General features: G+C 41.4%; 1 protein-coding gene and 1 long non-coding RNA gene across 2 annotated transcripts in view; one reads left to right on the plus strand and one right to left on the minus strand.

The window, feature by feature from the left end:
• The window catches only part of Glg1 (golgi glycoprotein 1), a 102,123-nt gene extending 85,708 nt beyond the window's left edge, over window positions 1–16,415 (minus strand). The window contains exon 1 of the mRNA XM_028891048.2: window positions 15,962–16,415. Within this exon, the coding sequence (XP_028746881.1) occupies window positions 15,962–16,381 (420 nt within the window). The 5' untranslated portion in view covers window positions 16,382–16,415. The remainder of the gene's footprint in view (window positions 1–15,961) is intronic.
• Window positions 16,412–23,115, plus strand: LOC119088085. The gene is made up of 2 exons (XR_005091672.1): window positions 16,412–16,870; window positions 22,923–23,115. It is a non-coding gene; the product is annotated as an uncharacterized LOC119088085 (long non-coding RNA).
• Window positions 23,116–23,290: the final 175 nt, after the last annotated feature.

Genomic DNA, 23,290 nt, shown 5'->3' on the forward strand with positions numbered 1-23,290 from the left:
AAACTCTTTATTAGAGTTGCCATGGTCATGGTGTCTCTTCACAGCAATAAAAACCCTAAGACAGTAGCTGAGATACAAGAAGGCCTAGAAGCAAAGTACTAATAATGTAGGTAAATATATATTTAAATTAAAAAAATACAGTACTAACAGTAAAAGACTGAAATATAAGTCAATGCCTATTCATTCTTTCTAAAGACCTTCTAATTTTTTTGTTTTTTTGTTTGGTTTTCTTTTTTCAAGACAGGGTTTCTCTGTGTAGCTTTGCGCCTTTCCTGGAACTCACTTGGTTGCCCAGGCTGGCCTCGAACTCACAGAGATCCGCCTGGCTCTGCCTCCTGAGGGCTGGGATTAAAGGTGGGCGCCACCACCGCCCAAGACCTTCTAATTTAATTTGTCAGAAAATGTGAGCACTGACATTGTAAAAAAACAAACAAACAAACAAAAAATCACCCTATACTAGGCATAGGCCTTTAATCCTAGCACTTGGGAGGCAGGGGCAGAAACCAGTAGATTTCTGTGAGTTTGAGGCCTGTCCAGTCTATATATTGAATTTCAGTCTAGCCAGGATAGTGTAATATGACTCTGTCTCAAAACGAAATAAGTAAAGATGCCACTCAGGTTAAGAATCTCTACTTAAGCTGCTGCTGGTGGCACGTCTTTAATCCCAGCACTTGGGAAGAAGAGGCAGGCGGATCTCTGAGTTGGTGGCCAGCCTCTTCATGGGGGCTACACAGAACAAAAACAAAACCAAACAAAAAAAAAAAACTCTACTTACATTTAAAAAACAAACAAACAAACAAAACCTGACACCTGTCTAGCTAAAATTTACATTAATTTTCAACTTCCTTCCCCTTCACTTGTCTTGCCTCTTTTTAACTTACTAACTGGCGAGCCTTCATTGAAATAAACCTATCGAGGAGCTTTACTAACACAAACTGGCTCAGCTCTGCAAAAGCTAAAAACAACTACCATGCAATTTCTCACAATCAGTGACATATTATTTAAATTCACAGGATACTTAAATCTCAGATAACAATGAAAGCTAATCAGGCTGTCTGGTTACTGTCCTTCTACAATATATTCGGTAAAACAGTAATTAATATAAAATATCAGGTGGGGAATCATATGAAGCTAATTGTACATTTTCCTAAAATGCTCTCTTGACATGGAAGATGATGCTTAAATTCAAATCCAATACACAAATCTTAATTAAATCACACCCTAAAACCCTTAAATGGTGAAGCCCTAAATAAGTGAGGCTTAAAAATCTAAGTAGGAGAACTGACTTCTCAAAGTTGTCCTCTAATTTCCTCATGTGCAACATGGATGGCCCTTACATGCCTAATATTTTCTCTCACAACAAATAAATAAAATTTTAAATAATAAAACTAAAAAATTTTTAATGTACCTAATAGATAATATAAATGAATAACTATTTAAATAATGCCTTAAAAAATACACTTTATATAAATAGAAGTGGAGGCAAACGCCTTTAGCCCTAGCATTCCAGAGACAGAGGCCAGCCTGGTCTACAAAGTAAGTTTCAGGACAGTCAGGGCTACAGAGAGAAACTCTGTCTCCAAAAAACAACAAAGTGTGTGTGTGTGTGTGTGTGTGTGTGTGTGTGTGTGTGTGTGTGTTTGTGTGTGTGCGCGCGCGCGCCATCTTTACATACTGGAGGGGACCTCTGCCAATAAAAATTATGTCACAAAATATTAAGTACACTCTAATTTCAAAGATGTTAAGGTGAAGTTTGGGGGGGTTGGTTTTTTGGTTTTTTTTTTTTGGGGGGGGTCTGTCTGTTTTCAAGACAGGGTTTCTTTGTGTAGTCCTGGCTGTCCTGGATTTGCTCTGTAGACCAGGCTGGCCCCAAACTCAGAGATCTGTCCGCCTCTGTTTCATAATCCTAAATGATGAGATTAAAGTCATTCGCCACCATGCCCAGTTTAGGGATTTTTTTTTAAAGGGGGGGATATTTTTTAAATAACCTGGCCTATGTAACAATGAATTTGATCTCCTTTAAGAAAAAAAAAAAAATCTGTTTACTCTATGAGTGTGTGGATGACTCATGATTGATGAATGAACTAGGAAATGGACTAAAATCGATCTCATTAAAGTAGGTAAAAGCTTTCCATAGAACTCAGCCAAATAATGCCTTGTTCTACAGCTACTGATTTGCCTGAATACTGCTTTGTAGTACAGCATCACCCATTTCACTCTTCAGCTTTGCAAGATTTCTTCTCTATGGCATTTACTTTCAGAGTATACCAAGAAAATGTGTATGCACTATGAAAATAAAAGTAAACTCTAAGAAATCAATGGAAGGGTGGATGTGTAGTACAATAGTCTTGAAAAAAAAATGAACAAAATAAAGTTGTTAAGAATCAAATAGCCAGGTGTGGTGGAGCATACCTTAAATCTCAACATTTGAGAGGCAGGGGGATCTCTAAGTTTGAGGCCAGCCTTGTCTACAAAGAGAGTTTCAGTACAGCCAGGGCTACACAGAGGGACCCTGTCTGGCTTAGGGGGCTGGAGAGATGGCTCAGTGGTTAGGAGCACTTACCTGCTCTTCCAGAAGACCTGGGTTCAATTCCCAGCACCCACCTGGCAGCTCACAACTGTCTGTAACTCCAGTTCCAGGGTATCCAACACTCTCACACAGACATAATACAGGCAAAACACCAATGCACATAAAATACAAATAAATTAATAAAAGAAAGACAATGACCAACACCTGAAGTTGTTCTCTGATCACACAGACACTCAAGCACACACAGATTTTAAAGGGTTCTTAGACACTTTTTCTGTAGTCTGTTGAGATAGTGTCTCACTCTAACACAGACTGGCCTCACAGTTTCAATCTTCCTGCCCCAGCCTCCCAAAAGTCAAGATTTCCCCTTCTTTTAATTAGTTAATTAAATATTGATGTGCATATGAGCACATATTCTCTTGAGCTACTTCTCCAGGTCACCTCCTCCCTTCCTGATGCAGATACCTATGAGGTACCTCAATCTTTTTTTTTTAATTTTTAAATTTTATTTTATTAGTTATTTACTTATTCTGTATATAGTGTACTATTTATTAATTTATTTTATTTATTGTGTATGCAGTGTTCTGCCGGCACACAAGAAGAGGGCACCAGATCTCATTATAGATGGTTGTAAGCCACCATGAGGTTGCGGGGAATTGAACTCAGAACCTCTGAGCTATCTCTCCACCCCAGTCCCTCACTCTTTACTGGCTCTTTTCTCTGTGCCCTTAAACTCAAATAGGTTTCTTTAATGTGTGTGAGAGTCAACGGGGAGCGCTGGGAGTTGAACTCAAAAATAACAAGCTGTAGCCGCAGCCAGAACTTCTTTCACCCCAGAAGATCTTTCACTAACTGGGATGTTAGTACTACCTTTTCACCAGCAAATTTCTTAAGCACACTGATATAGTCTCAATTAGGTGAAATCTGGGCTCTATAAGAACGCTGTTCTAGCCGGACGGTGGTGGCGCACGCCTTCAATCTCAGCACTCGGGAGGCAGAGCCAGGCGGATCTCTGTGAGTTCCAGGCCAACCTGGGCTACCAAGTGAGTTCCAGGAAAGGCGCAAAGCTACACAGAGAAACCCTGTCTCGAAAAACCAAAAAAAAAAAAAAAAAAAAAAAAAAGCTGTTCTATTTTTCTATAAAGCAATGTATGTCCCTGGGGGCGGGGGTACAGCTCAGTGGCAAGAGCATTTGATTACAACACACCCTTTCTCAGCCAATAATCTTTTTTGTTTTAAAAATTTATTTATTTATTTATTTATTTATTTGTTTATTTATTTATTTATTTATTTATTTATTTTGTATGCGGTGTTCTGCCTGCGGGTATCCCTGCAAGCCAGAAGAGGGCACCAGCTCTTATTACAGATGGTTGTGAGCCAGCATGTGGTTGCTGGGAATTGAACTCAGGACCTCTGGAAGAGCAGCCAGTGCTCCTAACTGCTGAGCCATTCTCCAGCCCCCTCAGTCAATAATCTTAAGCGCGTGAGTGTGTGTTTAATTCTGTTTACCCTCCGATTTCTACTACCTTTTCAAAAAACTGTCCTGTCCTTGACTCTCACAACTGAAACTTTCCTTTCCTTGGTTTCCACAAATAAATTCTTGCAAATCTTCTTTTAACTTTCTACCACTCCTTCCATTCCCTACAATTCCCTCAACCAGCCTCTCTGCAACCCTTAATTGTAAGCATTCCCCAGGGTTCAGTCCTTGGAATCCTACTCTGTATTTACACATTCTTTAAGAGAGCTCAGCCATTTTTCGTACTCCAACTACACCTTTTTAAAGCTGAAATAGCTGTAAAATTTAGATTCAGTTCAACATTTTGTTCTAAATTTACATCCTCTTACTGGAAAACTGCTTTTAGTGCCTGGCTGTCATTTGAAACCCAACACAGCTAAAAACCTGTCCACATACCTCTCTCTTTCACAGCACTTATCAAAGCTGTAATTTTCCAAATACTCTGTGAGTGACTGAGTATGTATATGTGTGGTGTTGGGGATTAACAAAGAGCCTCACACATGGAAGGTGAGCACTATCACTGAATTATACCCCAAATCCAAAGATCTGTTTTTTGTTTTGTTTTGATTTTCTGGTACTGGGAATTACTGTCAGGGCCTGGAATCTATTAAGCAAATGCTCTGCCACATCATCTATATCATCAGCCCTTATTTGTAACTCCTTATGCCTAGCTCCTCTACTAGATGACATGCTCCATCAAAGTAGGGATCAGATCTTTGGGGAACAGGTAATTAGGGAATGATAATGGCCACATTCCCTGTATCTACCATTATGTTTCTGGAACATAGTAAATGGATGGTATTTATCCGAAATTTGATCAACAAATAAAAACATATTATTAAACCAAATCCAAGTTTATCAATAAATTTGAAGTCAACTAAAGATATAGTTCTTTTACCTAAAAACTTTCAATCACCTGTTTATAAGCTGTCTTAAAACACAGGGGTGTGGGAAGGTGGGACACAAGATGGCTCAATGGATCAAAGATTGCCACCAAACCTTATGACATAACTCAACCTCTCAAATCTACATGATGGAAGAAGAAAACAAGCTTCCACAAGTTGTCCTCTATCTCCACAAGTCCTCATGTGCACACAAACAAAAATTTATTTTTAAGTTTCCAGATCGCTGAGTGGCTAACTATTTCCCATGTCCTCTGTGTTAGGCATATGATATTTTGGTGTTGTCATGGCAATGTTTTGCCCTAAATAATATATAAATGAAAATATTCATTTTTTGAGACAGGGTCTTTAAACGTGATCCTCCTGCTCCAGCTTTTCAAGTGCTACAATTACAGGCTATGTCAACATGCCTGGCTTATCTTAATTTTTAAAAAGTATTGTGTGAGCAGGCACAGTAGTGGCATACACCTTTAATCCCAGAGTGCAGGAGGTTCTCTGTAAGTTTGAGGCCAGCCTGGTCTACAAGGCAAGTTCCAGGGTAGCTAGGGCTGTTAAACAGAGAAACCCTGCGTGCATGCATACATATATGCACATATGTAACAGAACAATAAAAAAAGAATACAATGGGAAGTTTCCCATGCATCCTCTAGTAGTCTTGCTATTTCTTCCAGAGCATGCTAACATACATACAAGAAAATACTTTTTTTTTTTCTTTCTTTTTTTTTTTTTCCGAGACAGGGTTTCTCTGTGTAGCTTTGCACCTTTCCTGGAACTCACTCTGTAGACCAGGCTGGGCTCCAACTCACAAAGATCCACCTGCCTCTGCCTCTGCTTCCCGAGTGCTGGGATTAAAGGTATGTGCCACCACCGCCTAGCTGAAAATACTTTTTAATAAATATTTGCTGGGCAGTGGTGGCACATGCCCTTAATCCCAGCACTTGGGAGGCCAAGGGAGGTGGATCTCTGAGTTCAAGACCAACAGGTCTACAGAGCTAATTTCAGGACAGCCAGGGCTACACAATTTCTGGGGGAAAAAGAGCCTCTGATGTCATATATGCCACACACACACACATCAGTAGAATCCGTCATTAAAGAAGTAAAACTACTGCTCACTAGAGTGTACCACCTTTTTTTTAAATAAAGGAGAATAAAAATAAGAATAAAAATCATCTTCTCTCCACTATTTAATCACTTCTTTAGGTTGCTTCCAATTGTTATAAAAAAGAAAAAGACCTCTACATTTATTATACTGCTTATTATACAAATTCTGAATATTTTTTCAGAAAAAGGATTAGTAAGTCAAAAGATACATATGAACATTTAATAATTCTTCGTTGTTATTTTCAAGATGAAATCTCATGTAGCCCAGGCTGGCCTCCAACTTGCTATGTAGCCAAAGCTGGCTTTGAACTTCTGCTCTTTCTATGCACTTTCGATCACGAAGGATTAACTACCATAGCAACTGCTCTCGTCAAACATATTGTCAATTAGACAAAATTGAAACGTTCTGTTCAATCCTTGGAACTCTGATCTCTAAGCAGGAACTCAAATAGAATCTCACATTCTTGCTCAGTAGTTGAGGGAAATCACTACTCAGCAGATGTAAACTGATAGAACTTGCAAGAACAGTCAACAAAGAAATAGCAGAGAACTGGTTAAAAAATTTACAACAAAACAAAACCCCACAACAGATTTGCATGGGACCCTTCCTTGTGTATAATAAAAGCTTAGTAGACTTGTGGCTCACCAGGAACCGATCAAGAAATGAGATCTCAAACTGGGCACAGTGGTGCATTCCTTTAATCCCAGCACTCAGGGTGTAGAGGCAGGTGAGTCCCTGTGAGCCTGTGAGTTTAGGCCAGCCTGGTCTACACAGTAAATCCCAGGACAGCCAGGGCTACACAGAGAAACTATACAGAGACTCTGTTTCAAAAAAAAAAAACAATAAGAGAAATGAGAACCCCAAACAGTAGATGGAAGTAGACGGAAGGAAGCCTGGCCTGGCAGTTCCTGCCAGATCTCAGCATGCTGCAGGCAAATGCAGGTGGATTCCTGAATTCCAGACCAATCAGACCACGTAATGAGACTGTCTCAAAGAAGAAAATAAAAAATTAATAAATTAACTAAAAAAAAGAAAGAAAGAAAAAATGAAGTATACTGATGATACACAAAAAAGGACCTTAAAAAAGTAATGAAAAAGAAATTAAATCTATTTTTAAGTGATTAATCAAACTTCTACATATGAAACAGAGCATCTAAAATTAAAAAAAAATACACAAGGCATAGTGATGACCATCTTTAATCCCAGCACTAGGGAGACAGACAGAGGCAGGTGGCTGCTCTCTGAGTTCAAAGCCAGCCTGGTCTACATATTGAGTTCCAGGCCAGCCAAAGCTATATAGTGAAACCCTGTCTCAAACACACAAACAAAAAACAAAATAAAACAAAACTAAATCAAATAATATAATGGAAGTGCCAGGTATGGTGGCACATACTTGTAATTCTATCACTAAGGAAGCTGAGGCAGGAAGATTGAAAGTTGAAGACCAGCCTGGTCTACATAATAAGTTCAGGACAAACCTGGGCTTTATAAGAGACCTTGACACAAACAAAACTATTGGATAGTATTAATATTAGACTGAAGCATATTAAAAGACCCATGAACATGAAGACACTGCAACAGCAATACCCAAGTGAAATATATCAAGAAAATAAAACATAATGGGGTATGTATGCAAGACATCAGCATTCAATCTAATTTATATAAGACCAGAGTTCAGTAATGGAGGAAGAACAGAAAAACTGTAAAAATATGGGTTCCCAGTATGTGTTTAAATTCTGACTAAATAAAAAATTAAAAAGGATTATCAAAACACAAAAAGCAAATACAATATCTGTATAACTGTGAAAGCAATCTTAAAAGTGACATAGTAACGTGGAAAGACAGGCACTTTGCTTTGACTTTGGGTTTGCCATCAAAGCTCTCATAATACTATAGGACTTGGGCAAATCACAGTCTGATTGAGGAGCTTGCCTGACTTGTTACATTGATTTCTTTTGACATGAAGTAGTTAGTCCTGTGTTACCAAGTTGACCTCAAACTCCTAGACTCAAGTAATCCTGCCATCTTAGCCTCCCACATAGCTGGAGTGGAAGGTATACACCACACATATCTTGTTTTTTAATGGTAAAATAAGGCTGGTATCTCTTATATCTATCAATTGTGGTTATTAACTGTGGCAAATGAGATAAGAGGGGTTTCATAAATTATTAATGCTTGACCAGAATAAAGAAATATTTGGGAAAAAGGTAGTTAGATAAACACGAAGTTTTAAATAAATCAGTAACAGGGCACTTGCCTGTAACCCCAGTATACTTATGAGGTTGAAGCAGAATAGAAATTTGAGGTCAGTCTGGGCTACATATTGAAACTCTCAAAGAAGCTGAAACAAAGGTAGTGTAAACCTTTAATCCCAACACTTGATAAACAGAGGCAGGTGGATCTTGGTGAATATTGTTCTATATAATGAATACTAGGCCCGCAAAGGCTACACAGTGAGACCCAGTCTCAAACAAAACAAAAACAAAAACACAGAAAAGGAAACAAAAATTTGAAATATGTATATAAAGGAAATAACAAAACCCTTCCCAAAATACCACAGTACGGTGTCTGTCTAGCATGCACCACAAAAATCATATAAATCCTGGAAACTCAAAATTGTAACTTTGTACTCTCCAGAAATCTACATTACTCTATGTATTTTTAGATGTGGGTAGTAAGATGTGTATGAAACCAGCACAAAGTAAGGCAGGAGAGTTGGCTGAGAAATCGGGCTAATGAATGTGAGTCCCTCCCCCAACACTTAAGAGAAAGGGAGCCACACCAACATGTCTTCTGACTTCAGCATTCTCTGACCTAATTTCTATTTCAGAATACTTTCAAGTTGGAAATAAAAATAAAAACACTATAAGTTCTTGCAGCTTCTTATAGTGATTTTAAAAAGCCAAGATGATGTGATGGCTCATGTCAATAATCTCAACACTCAAGAGGGTGAGGTACTAGGATCACCCAGAGTTCAAGGCCAACCTGGGATAGGATAAGACCCTAACTAAAACACACACACACACACACACACACACACACACACACACACACACACACACACAAAATAACTGTTTTTTCCCCCGAGACAGGGTTTCTCTGTGTAGTTTTGCGCCTTTCCTGGAGCTCACTCTGTAGCCCAGGCTGGCCTTGAACTCACAGAGATCCGCCTGCCTCTGCCTCCCAAGTGCTGGGATTAAAGAGCACTCCCCACCCCCCGGCAAAATAACGTGGTTTTTTTGTTTGTTTGTTTTGTTTTTTGGGTTTGGTTAATCTTTCAAAGCTGGGCAGTGATGGTGCACACCTTTAGTTCCAGCACTCGGGAGGCATAGGCAGGCGGATCTCTGTGAGTTGGAGGCCAGCCTAGTCTACAGAATGAGTTCCAAGACAGGCTCTAAAACTACACAGAGAAACCCTGTCTCAAAAAACCAAAACCAAACAAGCAAACAAACAAAAACAAACCAAAAAAATGGAGTTTTGAGCTGCTCACGACTTTAATCCCAGTACTTGGGAGGCAGAGGCAGATGATTTCCAAATTCTAGGCCAGCCTTATCTACAGTGAGTCCCAGGATAGCCAGGGCTACACAGAGAAACCCTGTCTTGAAAAACAAAACAAAAAAATAGAGTTTTTCTGTAATAGGTATCTACTCCAAATTTTAGAAGCCTCTAGGCCAAAAGAACTTGGGAAACTGAGGTAGGTAGAATTTTAGTCTAGCTGGGTGGTGGCGGTGGCGGTGCAGGCCTTTAGTCCCAGCATTCAGGAGGCAGAGGCTGTAGTCCTGGCTGTCCTTGAACTCAGAACCTCCTGCCTTTGCTTCCCAAGTGCTGGGTTAAAGACATGTACCATTCTATCCAGCTAACCTGAGAGCTGGAGTTGGTTAAAGGCATATACCACTCTACTCAGCTAACCTTAAACTTCTGATCCTCCTGCTTCCCTTTTCCAAGTGCTGGTATTGCCTCGTTTATTATATGGTGATAGGGTCAAACACAAGACTTTTGGTTAAGCAAGTACTCTACCAACTGAGATACATTCCCAGCCCTAAGATACAGGATTTCTAATCCTTTTGCCTCTACCTCCAGAGTGTTAATATCACAAGCCTATGCTACCATGCTGGATTTATTTGGTGCTAGGGAATCAAACCCAGGACTTCATGGATGTTAGGCAATCACTCTATTAACTACCTGCATCCCTAGTACTCAATTTAATGTTACTTGATTTCAGTAAATTAATGCTGAATGAAAATAGATGTCTGGCTCTCTTCCTTTACTTATTATTTTTAGATTCCAGTCCACACTTCTTGTCCCTCCAAACTCTATTTTAATGCAGATACAAAGGTTATTACTAACCCAGCTCTGAGGGACACTACTTTGAGATCCTTTCTTTTTTTTGGTTTTTCCAGACAGGGTTTTTCTGTGTAACAGCCCTAGTTGTCCTGGAACTCCCTTTGTAGACCAGGCTGGCTTGAGATTCTTTCTTGAGTTTCAAATTTATCTAACTCACCCTAATAAAGATGAGTCACTGGCTGATTTCAGTTTTATTGGAGTATTATTCCTCTGGATGAAGTTAAAACATCCCTTATAGTCAATAGATGAAGCAAGTTGAAGATCTGATTTTTCCATTAACAAGATTAGGAGGCATTTTCTTTCTTTCACTGAAGGATGGGGTGTGAGACAGAAGTATTGTAGTGCAGGTTGGCCTAGAACCTACAACAATCCTGCCTCAGTAGACTGAGTACTGAGATTACAGATGTGTATCACCACACCCGGAAAAAAGTAGCTCGTTTTAATAATATATTTTGATTAACTCAATACATACAAATTATCATTAAACAGATAATCAAGATAAAAACCGAAAAAAAATTGCACTATCTTCTAAATCAAGTGTGTGCCTTACACTGTATACCTCAATTCAGAGTAGATACAGCTCAACTGTTCAACAGCTACAGTAGGCTTGTGATTACCACACCAAATAGTACAGTCCTGAAGTATAAACACTATCTTACAATTTACAGACTTACTTAAGTCAAGTTACTGAACTTGTTTCCCTCATTTAAAAATAAAAAGAGTGGAGCTGGAGAGGTAGCTCAGAGGTTAAGAGCACTGGCTGCTCTTCCAGAGATCCTGAGTTATATTCCCAGCAACCACATGGTAGCTCACAACCATCTACAAAGAGATTTGGTGCCCTCTTCTGGCATGCAAGCATACATACAGGCAGAACACTGTATACATAATAAATCTTTTTAAAAAAATAAAATAAATAAAAATAGTAAAGCTGGGCATTGTGGCCACACACTTGTAGTCTCAGTAATTGTGGGTGATGGCAGGAAGATTGGAAATTTGAGGTCACCCTCTTGCTGCAAAGGGAATTCTAGGGCAACCTGGGCAAAAAAAAAAAAGTTGAGCTCCTTATAACCCTAGTATGAACTCAGAAGTCTGAGGAATAGCCTTGAGTTCAAGTTCAGCCTATGATACAGAAAAAGACTCTGTCGCAAAATTCCTCCTCTACCAGCCTGGTCTACAGGGCTAGTTCCAGGACTACACAGAGAAGCCCTGTCTCTAAAAACCAAAAAGAGAAACACTCAATAAGTGCTATTATCAATATCTATATTACTAACAATGAGCAGTGTCTTATATACAGGATTCAGTAAATATTTGCTGACAGATAAATTAATTACCACCCCATTAAATTCTTTAAAAATAAATAGACAACAAATAAATAGGGCTAGAGAGAGCCCTCAGAGGCTATCATCACTTGCTTCTCTTGCAGGGTCCTTGATGGCTCACAACTACCCAAATCTCTCATTTCAGGGGATCAAATGCCCTCTTCTGGTCTCTGTGGACACCAGGCACCCATATGGTACACATACATACATGCTGGCAAAACACTCATCTACGTAAAATAAAAATAAGTAAATCTGAAAGAAAAAAAATCTTGACAAAGGTGGCAGAATGCTAGAAAAAGACACCTAATGCTGCAGGCATACAAACACATACATCAAACACAACAGATATAGACAGACAGACAGACAGGTAAAGTTAATGGCAGTACTGACCAAAGGTCCAATTTACTTTTTGTGCTGTTCATAGAGCCAATTTAAGTAACAGGGAAATATAACTAATTCTTCTATTTCAGTAATAAAAATCCTGGTTCAGGTGAGCTGGGATTTTAGATTTATTTCATTACACAGAAATTTTTTTCATGATAGACCCAGACCAGTAGTTAATTAGCATTATCTGATATTGCTGGCTTGTCTGCCTGAGAAATCAACACTATTTCAGAGCACAGAAGCTGCTGCTACTCTACTGCTTTTCACAGCGAAGAAAAGAGATTCTTGCACTAGATGGCCCTTCCTATTTTGTATCTATTTATACACATGCATCTTCAAGAGCCACATACTAACACTAACATGAATCATCAACTATATAGTCTCTCAGTCAGAAGACTTGGTAAACATCAGCTTCACCACAGACAATAAGACAAGATTGCCTGTTGCTGCCCACTTCTCAATTAAGACAATAAAATACCACTAACCACCTCACAGGACTATCAAGAGTATTAACTAGATAAAGACAGTGTGGTCTAGGTATACAGTCAAGTGAATGATTAACAGTTTAACAGCTGGGCCTGGTGTCTCAGTCCTCTAAGGTCAATTTCAAGACCAACAAGGGCTATAAAGTGAGTTCTAGGACAGCCTTGGCAATTTATTGAGTCCCTGTCTCAAAACTCGAAAGAGGAAGTAAAATGAGGGCCAGAAACAGCACAGTGGTAGTGTTCGTGCCTGGCATATGAGAGGCTCTGGGTTCAAGCCTTAGTCCTGCAACACAAACAATGAACAAAAAAACGCTCACCTACTGAGTGTGGACGTGGGTTTGACAGCCAGCGGCAGGGGCTGTTTAATCCTACCACTCAGGAGACAGAGGCGGGTAGATCTCTGAGTTCCAGGCCAGCCTGGTCTAAATAATGAGTTCCAGGCCAGCCAGGGTTACACAAGACCCTGTCTCAAAAAGAAAAGTTTGTAATACTGAGATTTTACTTTCTGCTCATCATATAAAAGAGCCCATCTTAAATAAATACCAAGTATTTACCCTAAACAAAGACTTAGTGACTCACAACTTTTATGAGATTAATATATGCATAGACAGTACTAAGAAATAGTTTTAAGATTCCAGACACACACTGAATAAAATGACATTTGGGATGTGCTTTAAAAATACCAGTCTTGAGCCAGAAATATTGGCACACACTTTTGATGCCAGCATTCAGGAGGCAGAGGCAGGTGCATCTCTGTGAGTTCCTGCCAACTTGTTTACAAAGTGAGTTCCAGGACAGCCAGGGATACAGAGTGAGATTTGTGGAGACCTTGTCTTTAAAAAAAAAGTCAAAGTCAAGTGGCACACCTTTAATCCCAGCACTCAGGAGGCAGAGACAGGCAGAAATCTGAGTTTGAGGGCAGCCTGGACTACAGAGTGAATTCCAGGACAGCCAGGACTACACAGAGAAACTTGTCTTGGAAAACAAAATACAACAAAAAATGAACTGGAGAGATAGATAAGGGGTGTCATAGATCCATGGTAGAGTGCTCAGTTGAGCAAGTGAAGCCCATCATTATACTAAAAATTTGGCTTCTTCCTCCCAAAATAGTGGGTCTCCAATTTACATAACACTTTCTTCCTCTAGAACATAAAATCACATCCATCAATTTACTCATCTTCTACCAACTAACAATATTTTCTAAGTTCCAGCACTTAAGAAGGTACTCTGGAACATAACCCCCCCCCCCAAAAAAAAAGGCATGAAATATAGTTGCCAACCATCAGAGTTTTTATATATGATCCTGACAGAAGAAGAAGATGAGTGTACTGAAATATCCTTACTGGGAAATGGAAACTTAAAATCAATGGTAGACCAGTGACTACATTTTCAGACCAGAGTAATTTTCTTTATGGAAAGTCATCTAAGAAAAAATAGATACTAAGTTAAAGACTCCAAAATTAGACAAGTCTGTTCTTTATAGATGGAGTGTGCCTCTACATACTTTTATGTGCAGACCATTCAGTGCTCCTGTAAGGGAAGGTTTGCAGATCTCCATAATGTACACAGCATTAGGCACTCCAAACTGGGCTTTTTTGCCACTTTCCCCTCATAATATCTTATTTCTACAACAATCCAGTAATAATGTATTTAGTGACCGATATTAGGATCTTAGCTTAAGGGAACAACATCTAGTAAGTATCCTCAAAAATCAAATAGAAAATTCCAAGAAGTTTGACAGAGTTAAGAATTTTGGCTATAGCTGAGCCGTGGTGACAAAAGCCTTTGATCCCAGCATTCAGGAGGCAGAGCCAGGCGGATCTCTGTGAGTTTGAGGCCAGCCTGGTCTACAGAGCGAGTTCCAGGACAGCCAAAGCTACACAGAGAAACCCTGTTTCGAAAAAGAAAAAAAAAATGGGGGAGGGGGTGTCGGGGGCTATATCTACCTCCTAGTCTTCAAGCTATACATGAGAACTCTGGTGGCTCTGGAAACTCTTTGGCCCTTGATTTTGATTTTGTATGTCTTTTCCTCTTCTGCCTCACCTTTTTTTTTTTTTTTTTTTTTTTTTTTTGTAAATAGTCTTAACGTTGGCCTGGCTGGTCTGGAACTCTCTACTTATAACAGACTAGCCTCAAACTCAGAGAAAGATCTGCCAACCTCTGCCTCTCAAGTGCCTGGATTAAACAAACGGGTACACCATCAAGAAGGTATATAATACTAAATAAAGCAGCAAGACTAGCAAATGTCTTCAAACCAGTGGTCCCCTTGTGGCCTCGAACAACCCCGAAGACACACTATTCCAAATGAAATGATCGAACAGCAGCTTCTTTTTGCCAACCTTTGGGATTAATCCTATTTAACTAAACCTTTGGAAAAAAAAAAGGATTTCTACCAATATGCACTCATGTCTGTTGCACCATATCTAGAAAAGTTATCAGTGTCTTTTATTGAACCACACCAAGCAATATGAGAACTTGAGCTCATTAATAGGTACTGTTACAATTATTTCAAACTAGGCGAAGTTGTCCGGTCAGAGGAAGATGCCTCCAGTAGGTGGCCGGCCAGCCTGGGCTACACAGCAGATCTCTCAAAAACAAACAACTATATTCAGACTTCAGAAAGGCCCCACCACACAATCACAAACACTGTATATTTATTATAGCTTCAAATGCTGCCTGCAACTTTCTCAAGCTTTAGGGTTCCAAGCAACATAAAGGAATAGTCTAAAAAATGAGGTCCTTTACAAACTGATCACAGGAAGTGAAGAAAAAAAAAAAAGCATAGTTTCAGCACCAGGTAAATAATAAGGATTTACCAATTACCAAGGAATGTGGTAAAAACAGTAAATTCGGCTCTTTACTACATACACACTAGAAGAGAACCCAGGTTACCTAACCAAGTATCTACTGCTAAATAAACAGCAGATCTACCTTTAACAGTTTGACTATGTCGACCATTTTTTTACATTGAAATGCATTGCTTCAAACTGTCGAGGTCGAAACGGATAGCAAAAATCCTAAACTGGCATTCTTTCGGCGAGGAGCCACTCTGCATAGACCATCACACAAAAGACAGGAGCGCAAACAGAAACATGCTCCTAGGCCTTCGCCTACTGAGGCCGTGAGTCGAGGTCTCGATCCCAGAACACCGCGACAGGGAGCGAAGTACGGGATCGGGGAAGGAAGGAAGTAGAGATAGGGTCCACTTGCCCGAATGCACCCGGGAGTGAGGGACAGAGAAGAGAGCGAGGCGCGAGCACAGCCCTAATGGAAAACAGCTCGGGACGCTGCAGCCCGGCATCCACGGCTTCCAGGCCGGCGACACCCTCCAGCCCACGCCAGGCCGGGCCCTCCTCCCAGGCCCGTCCCACCTCCTCACCTCCCGCACGTCCTGCAGGCACTCGAGCACCGCCAGGTTGTTGCTCCAGGTGTGTTTGGGGCACACCCGGGTCACGTCTTCTCGGCAGGACTCTTCCTCCGCCAGCTTCCAGCCTCCGCCAGTCCCGCCGGGCCCCGCTCCGCCCCGCCGGGCCGAGGGCCCGCCCGCCGGGTACGGAGGCTGCTGCTGCTGCTGCTGCTGCTGAGGCGGCTGCTGCTGCTGCTGCGATAACTGAGACAGCTGAGGTGGCTGCTGCCCCGCCGGGCTGCCGCCTCCAGCTTGCCCTAGGAAAGATACGATGTTGGCCCCCAGACCCTGTCCCTGGCCGTGGTTATTCTGGGCCCCGGCTGCCGCTAGCAGCAGCAGCTGCAACGCCGCCGACAAGCGAAACATCCTCCGTACACGTCCACACACCGCCATCTTGGGTTCGCGGCGAGCTCGACGCACCCGCCGGCGACGTGTATTTAAATGAGGGGCGGAGCCGCGGGCCGGCGTGGCTCCTCCCCCAGCGAGCCGTAGCGCCCCGGGCGCAGAGAGAGCCGAGGAGGGCCCACGCCCTGGACCTGGCTGGCGGGAAAGTGGTTCTCCTTCCCGGAGGAGCTGCTGGAGCTGCCCTGAAAACCCTGAGTAGGGGCACCATGCTCTAATTCTCTTGATCGTCATGGAGAAGAAAAAAAAAAGAAATGAATTTAGGCTGCCCCCAACCAAGATGGCCGGTGGATATTTCTCCGGTTCAGAGACTTGGGAGGAAGAGGGACTAAAAAAAAAAAAAAAAAAAAAAAAAAACTTTTGTGTGTTTGGAGATGAACTTCAAAACCAGATGTATTGCGAGATCTGAGCGCCTCCCTTTGTGTCTGACCTTGCTTACCTTAGAGAACCAGACGGCAGTTGAGTGAAGGTTAAGCGCACGTAAGTCATAATAATCCTTGCTCGTGGGCCTTCTAGGTGATTGCTCAGATGTAAAGTAAAACTGTGAGCATTATGGATAAAAAAACAAGGAGGGGTTGGTGATGTAGGTCAGTTGCTACAGAGTGTTTTCCTAGCATGCACAAAGCCGTGGGTTTGATTCTCTGCCCTGCATAAACCGGGTGTGGTGGCATACGCCTGTGATCTAACACTCAGGAAGGGAAGGTAGGTGCAGTTTGAGACTGTTTTGAAAAAAAAAAAAAAAAAAGGTAAGGAAAATACCTGGCCTGTAACATGGAATTCCAAAAGCTATAGTCAATATTATTAAACTTCAAGGGCCATGCCTGGAATCTTAGTTAAGAACCAGAATTTAGATGTCCACTCCCCCCCCCCTTTTTTTTTTTCTTCTGTTTTTGAAACAAGGTCTCACTTCACTGTTACATAGCCCTGGCTGACCTGAAACTCACTCTGTAGACCAGGCTGGTCTCCAACGCAGAGATCCACCGCCTCTGCCTCCCGTAAACCACTACGCCCAACCAGACTCACATTTAAAGGATGAAAGGAATTGGCAAAAACATGCCTTTGGGGACACAGGTTAAGCTTGTATCAGCAAATACTCTTGCTGAGCTATATGCAACATCTTCAACATCGCCTCACTACACACTAGTGACCCCTCCTTCTTAGGTTGAGAGCTTCAAGCTTCGGGAAGCCTCTTCACATCCAGCTTGTCACCTAAGCCGGCATCACAAAGGTTAGGTTCTAATTGAACTGAGAAATCTTTGTATTGAGGGGAGATATTAATGGCTCTGTACAGAGAGATGAAATGAACTGCCCAGAACGAACTCTGCTAGTCTGCAGACAGTTTTCCACTAGAACCCCTGATCCTGCCACCCTGGTACACTTTTATCCCCTTCCAGCAATTCAGAATGTTAGTGTTAAATGAAGACAACTTGAGACATGAGCTCTCTACTGATCAGCATATTTAAAAATACAGGTTAACAAACTGGAATTAGATTCCCAGCACCCACATGGGAGCTAAAAACTGTCTATAACTGCAGTCCCAGGGGGCTCCAGTGCCCTCTTCTGGTTTCTGTGGGAACTGCATGCACATGGTGCACAAACACTCATGCAGGCAAAACACCAATACACAAAAATAAGTAATAAAAAACATTTAAAGCAAAACAAACAAAAAAAATATGTGGTGGAGCATGACTTTAATCCCCGCATTCAGGAGGCTGAAATAGATGGATCTCTGAATTTGATGTCAGCCAGACATACATAGCAAGTGCCAGACCAGGCCAGCCAGGGCTTCATAGTGAGACCCTGTCTAAAAAAGAAAACAAACGAAAAAGCCAAACAAACATAAAACTACAGCTTCTGCTGTTCTGAAACCATAAATGGATAGTTAATACTAGACTAGAACCAGAAGAGTTGGATAAGGGCTTAAGAGTTGGGAAAGGAAACCCCTGAGAACACTCTGTAGGTTCAAACTGCCCACTGTGGCTGGTCCTGGTCTCTTATCTCTAGGAATGGAAGTTATGATGGCATTTCCACAGCACTTGCCCTTATTATTACCACAAAAGTATCTGGAGGTTCCCCTAAACTTAATCATGGACTAAAGTAGCTCAGGATGGACTTGATAAATATACTTCATAGCATTCACATGACATACTAAATCTCAAACATCTACATCACCAGAAGTCCTTGAGGTTACTAAGGGCCATTAATTTTCAATACTGGGTTTGAAAGTGCTCAGATAACAAGTGGGAGATTATTTTAAGCCAGTATGAGGCTAGAGATTGACAGTCTGCTCAGAGAAGGCAGCGGTTGCCTATCTTTCATCTTGCACTGAACAAATCCTACACCAAGCCACAGATTGTGTCTAGTGATAGGGAGGAAGATAAATCTATCTTAAAGTCTCAGTGACCAAGAAACAAGACACGGAGAAATCTGGGAACCTGGCCAGCTCAGGCTGTGTCCCACAAATCTAGACCTTACAGAAGGCATAGACTCCAACCAGACGAGAGATGGTTGATTTTTACTAAGGCCTTCTGGCCCCATTAACTTTTCAGTATAAAATACACTATGTCAAGCCAGGCATGGTAGCTCATGCCTTGTAATTCCAGCACTTGGGAGAGAGGAGCAAGACATGAAGAGAAACACTGCAAGTTCCACCTGTGAACACACACACACACACACATACACACACACACAGAGTACCTGGGCACATAGCTCAGTGGTTTAGCATGTGCTTAGCATGTAAGGCCCTAGGTTCAGCCCCTAGACTTAATAAAATACACTACCTCTAAAATCGAAGTAGGAATTGTTTTTACTCCTTATACTGTTTTAAGATCTCTAATTTAATTATTCAGTAGATACTGCTGACTATTTTTGTCTTAGTTTTTGGAAAAAGGGCCTTGATACAGAGACCAGGCTGGCCTATATCTCACTGTGTAGCCCAAAGTGGCCTTGGTCTCCGGATCCTCTTGCCTTGGCCTCCCAAGGGTTGAGATTACAAACTGAGCCACCACATCTGCTGATGAACATTTTCTAAATATGTCAGGCATTGCTTAAGAGCTGTCATATGTAAGGGATAAGCAATAGGGACAGCTAGAAAAATGTTAAGACAGTGGGGTGTGGTGCTTGGTGCATACCTTTAAGCCTTGAATTTCAGCACTCCGGAGGCAGAAACAGGCAAGATTTCTGATAATAACAATAGATGTAAGATAATTTCAAATAGTGCAAGTGCTATGAAGAACCATAAAAGCTGTATAGTGAGACAAGGCAGAGGTTGGGGGAAAGGCTGTTTGAGTGATAACTAAGACACACACACCCCCATGAAGATGGTAAAGAATTGGATCTAAAATGTTCCAAAGAAGTTAAGAACCAAATTCAATGCCAGGTGGTGGTGGTACACACCTTTAATCCCAGCATTTGGGAGACAGGCGGGTGGATCTCTGAGTTCAAGGCCAGACTGGTCTACAGAGTAAGTTCCAGAACAAAAAAGGACTAATTTAAGACCCTGAGGAGATGGGAATGGCATTTATAAGGAAGGACTAGGGTTAGGTATGAAGGCACAGGTCTGTAATCCCAGCTAAGGCAGGATGATTGCAAATTCAAGGCCATGCTAGGTCTTGGTGGTTGCAATGAGAAGAAGGAGTGATGGGTAAGTCCTGGGCAGGGGTCAGCTCTTATAGGCTCCTAGAACGTTTAAGGAGGCAATGGACAGAGTTGGTCCTAAAGGACAAGTCTTACTGAAAAAGGAGTACATTTTGAATGGATTCTCCACATGTGACAGTTCATCAGAAGACAGTCCATATAGGAGATAGTATTTTTTCTTCTTCTTTGGTTTTTTCAGACAGGGTTTCTCTGTGTAGCTCTGGCTGTCCTGAACTTGCTCTGTAGCCCAGGCTGGCCTCTAATTCAGAGATCCACCTGCCTCTGCCTCCTGAGTGCTGGGATTAAAGGCAATTAAGCAGACAAGTGATAAGAAAAACAGAAAGGGAAATGTAGTCAATGTAGCTACTTTGGGAAGAGGAATAAAAAGGTTCAGTGATTCCTCCAAGTCCATCTTCCTTCAGTGGGGACATGAGGTTTAGGTTTATATAATCTCCAATGCACAGCTAAGCAATCCCAGTCAAGGGGTTAAGGTGTGCTCCTGGCCATCACCGACCCATTGTTCTCTTGACTTCACTGTCTCTTGCAAAGTGGTCTTGATAAGTTATCAGAACTGTGTGAATGTGCCCTCCCCACCAAGTACTCCCCAAGTTCCCCCTCTCTCCTCCTAGCTGGCACCAGGCTTTAGCCTTTCCTTCTCCCAGACTGAAATTCCTGGAGAAAGCCATAGCCCAGTGGGACAGACATCTTAGGAAGAAGGACCTTGCCCTAGATTAAAGAGCAAAACTACAATAGATCAGCCATTATAAATCTTAAAATATTCCCTGGTGAGATCAAGGTTATCCATTACTACTTTGCATTCTGCATACTTGAAGAAAACCTTTTCTAGAATAGAAATATTTTTGTGTGCATTATTCTTGTGTGTTTTGTTGTGGTGGTTGGTTGTTTTTTTGTGGCAATTTTTGTTTTTGAGAGCATCTCACTATATAGTCCTGGCTAGCCTGGAACTCAATACACAGATCAGGTTGCCCTCAAACTTACAGAAATGTGCCTGCCTCTGCCTCCCAAGTGCTAGGATTAAAGGCGTGCACCTCCACTGCCTGGTCACTTAGGGATGACTCAACTGATCATTGGGCCTCCACCTAGAGTTGGAATTATAGGCATGAACCACCACCACACCTAGCTGTAGTTCCTCTTATCAGTGAAACAAAAGTTAGTTTCTGGTGTTTCTCCTGACACTGAAAAAGAGGGGGAATTGAGGCAGGGGCATGATTGCCTAGTGATAAGTAGATTCACATTATCTTAACAGTTAGGGTGTCCCTTTTATGAGAAGAAATGGGGTCATGGCCACCAGGATAAATCAGGTCCCTGAACTTCACTGGGTTTAGATTCTGTACCTACTTCTCTCCTGCCCGTTATCATCTCTTCTCATCTATTCCTGGGCACAACCAATCCTTGAGATTTATTGCTTGGCAGGGGACGCTTTTTTGAGACAGGGTCTCATGTAGCCCAGACTGGCCTCAAACTCAGTATGTAGTGAAGGAGGCCTTGAACTCCTTAATCCTCTTGTCTCTCCCAAGTACTGGGATTACAGATGTGCATTTATCTGGTTTTGAACAACTAATTTTTAGGCCACATTTAAGAGAAAAGACTTGAATCACACCATCATACCACCCGAGCAGCTATCTTCTGAAGGTATCACTCTGATACTGACTGCATTTTAGTCAGACAGTGGGGTCTATAAGCATTGGGAAGAGTCTGAGGGTGTAGTTTTATTTTTTTAAGACAAGTTTTTAGTATATAATCTAGGCAGCCAGGATGCCCAAAGCTTCTAATTATAACTTTTTAATTGTAAGCTTATCCAATTGTTGGCAATTCACAGAGCTTTGCTTAGATAAAGCTCCAGGCTCCAGGTCTTTTTAACCATTTTATTTTTTTGAAACAGGGCCACCATCTTGAAATCTTATTTCCCCCTCTCTGTCCACCATTTCTCTTATCCAAATACAGATGTTGTTTGTGGCCTACACTAACCCTCTAGGACAGTCTTTCTGCCTAGTGTCCACTGCTGGACAAACTGTGCTACAATGTGTATGACTTTTATTTTTCAGCACAAAGGTGATCTGCCTACACTGTCTTGGAGACAGAAACCTGGAATCAAAATGAGCTTTAACATTTTAAACAATTTTAAAAAGATTTGTACTTGTGCTTTGCCTGAATGTTATGTATGTGCACTGCATGCTTGCCTGGTGCACTTGGAGGTCAGAAGGCACTGGATTCCCTGGAACTATAGTTAAGATAGTTGTTCGGTCATAGGAACTGAACCCAGATCCTCTCAAAAGCAGCAAGTGCTCTTAACTACTGGGCCTTCTCTCCAGCCCTCCCCAGGTTTTTAACTTCAACTTGGCTATCAGTAGTATAAGTAGGGTAGAAGAACCAGGACATGTAAAACTGAAACACCGTGTGCATGCCATTTCCTGGGGGTGGGATGGGGGAAGCAGGGGACACAGGAATATTTGTCTCCATGCTGGCCTTGAACCTGAGATCCTCCTGCCCAGTCTCTAGAATGCTGGCATGCCTGGTTTTAATTTCATTAGGATTTTAAAGCTATTTCTTCCTTGTAATGAATAATTCACATTCTTTACCCATTAGGATGTACTTTGTACTCCTTTAATCCCAGCACTTAGGGCCAGTCTGGTCTACAAGGATAACTACATTTTAAGTTCCAGACCAGCCACGGATAGAAACACAATAACTTTAAAAAAATATAAATAAAAATGCTGTTAGGATTCTTAGCAATTTGGGATTTATTTATACCCCAGAACTCCCTCTTTCCTTGAAACAGTTGGCTTTGTAATAACAGTATGGTTATACTTTTAGATTCTGTCCTCTTGGAATCCAGTATACTCACTCTTGTTTTTTTTTTTTTTTAAACTGGAAGACATTTCCAGCTTTTCCAGTTAACTACAGAGCCTGTTTGTACCAACAGAACCCTGATTTGAAACAGAAGACAATCTGAAGCAAGTGGCTAGAACTGTGCTGAGCAGGTGGAACCCAAGGGCCTACACCTGCTCACTAATACCCCTGTCAAAGGATTGGCAAATAATTTTAAGAAATAAAATAAATAATTCCCATTTCTTCCACCTTACGGGCTCCTCAATTTACAGCAATAGCCAGCAAGCAAGAAAGTTTGAGGAGTATATCCTCAGTATGTAACTCAGTCTGGCCTGAAACTCGCGATCCTCCAGCCTCAGATTCCAGTGCTGGGCTTACAAGTATGTGTTCCCATACCTAGGTTATTTAAGAGGC

The sequence above is a fragment of the Peromyscus leucopus genome, chromosome 5, assembly GCF_004664715.2.
Source record: "Peromyscus leucopus breed LL Stock chromosome 5, UCI_PerLeu_2.1, whole genome shotgun sequence".
NCBI lineage: Eukaryota > Metazoa > Chordata > Mammalia > Rodentia > Cricetidae > Peromyscus > Peromyscus leucopus.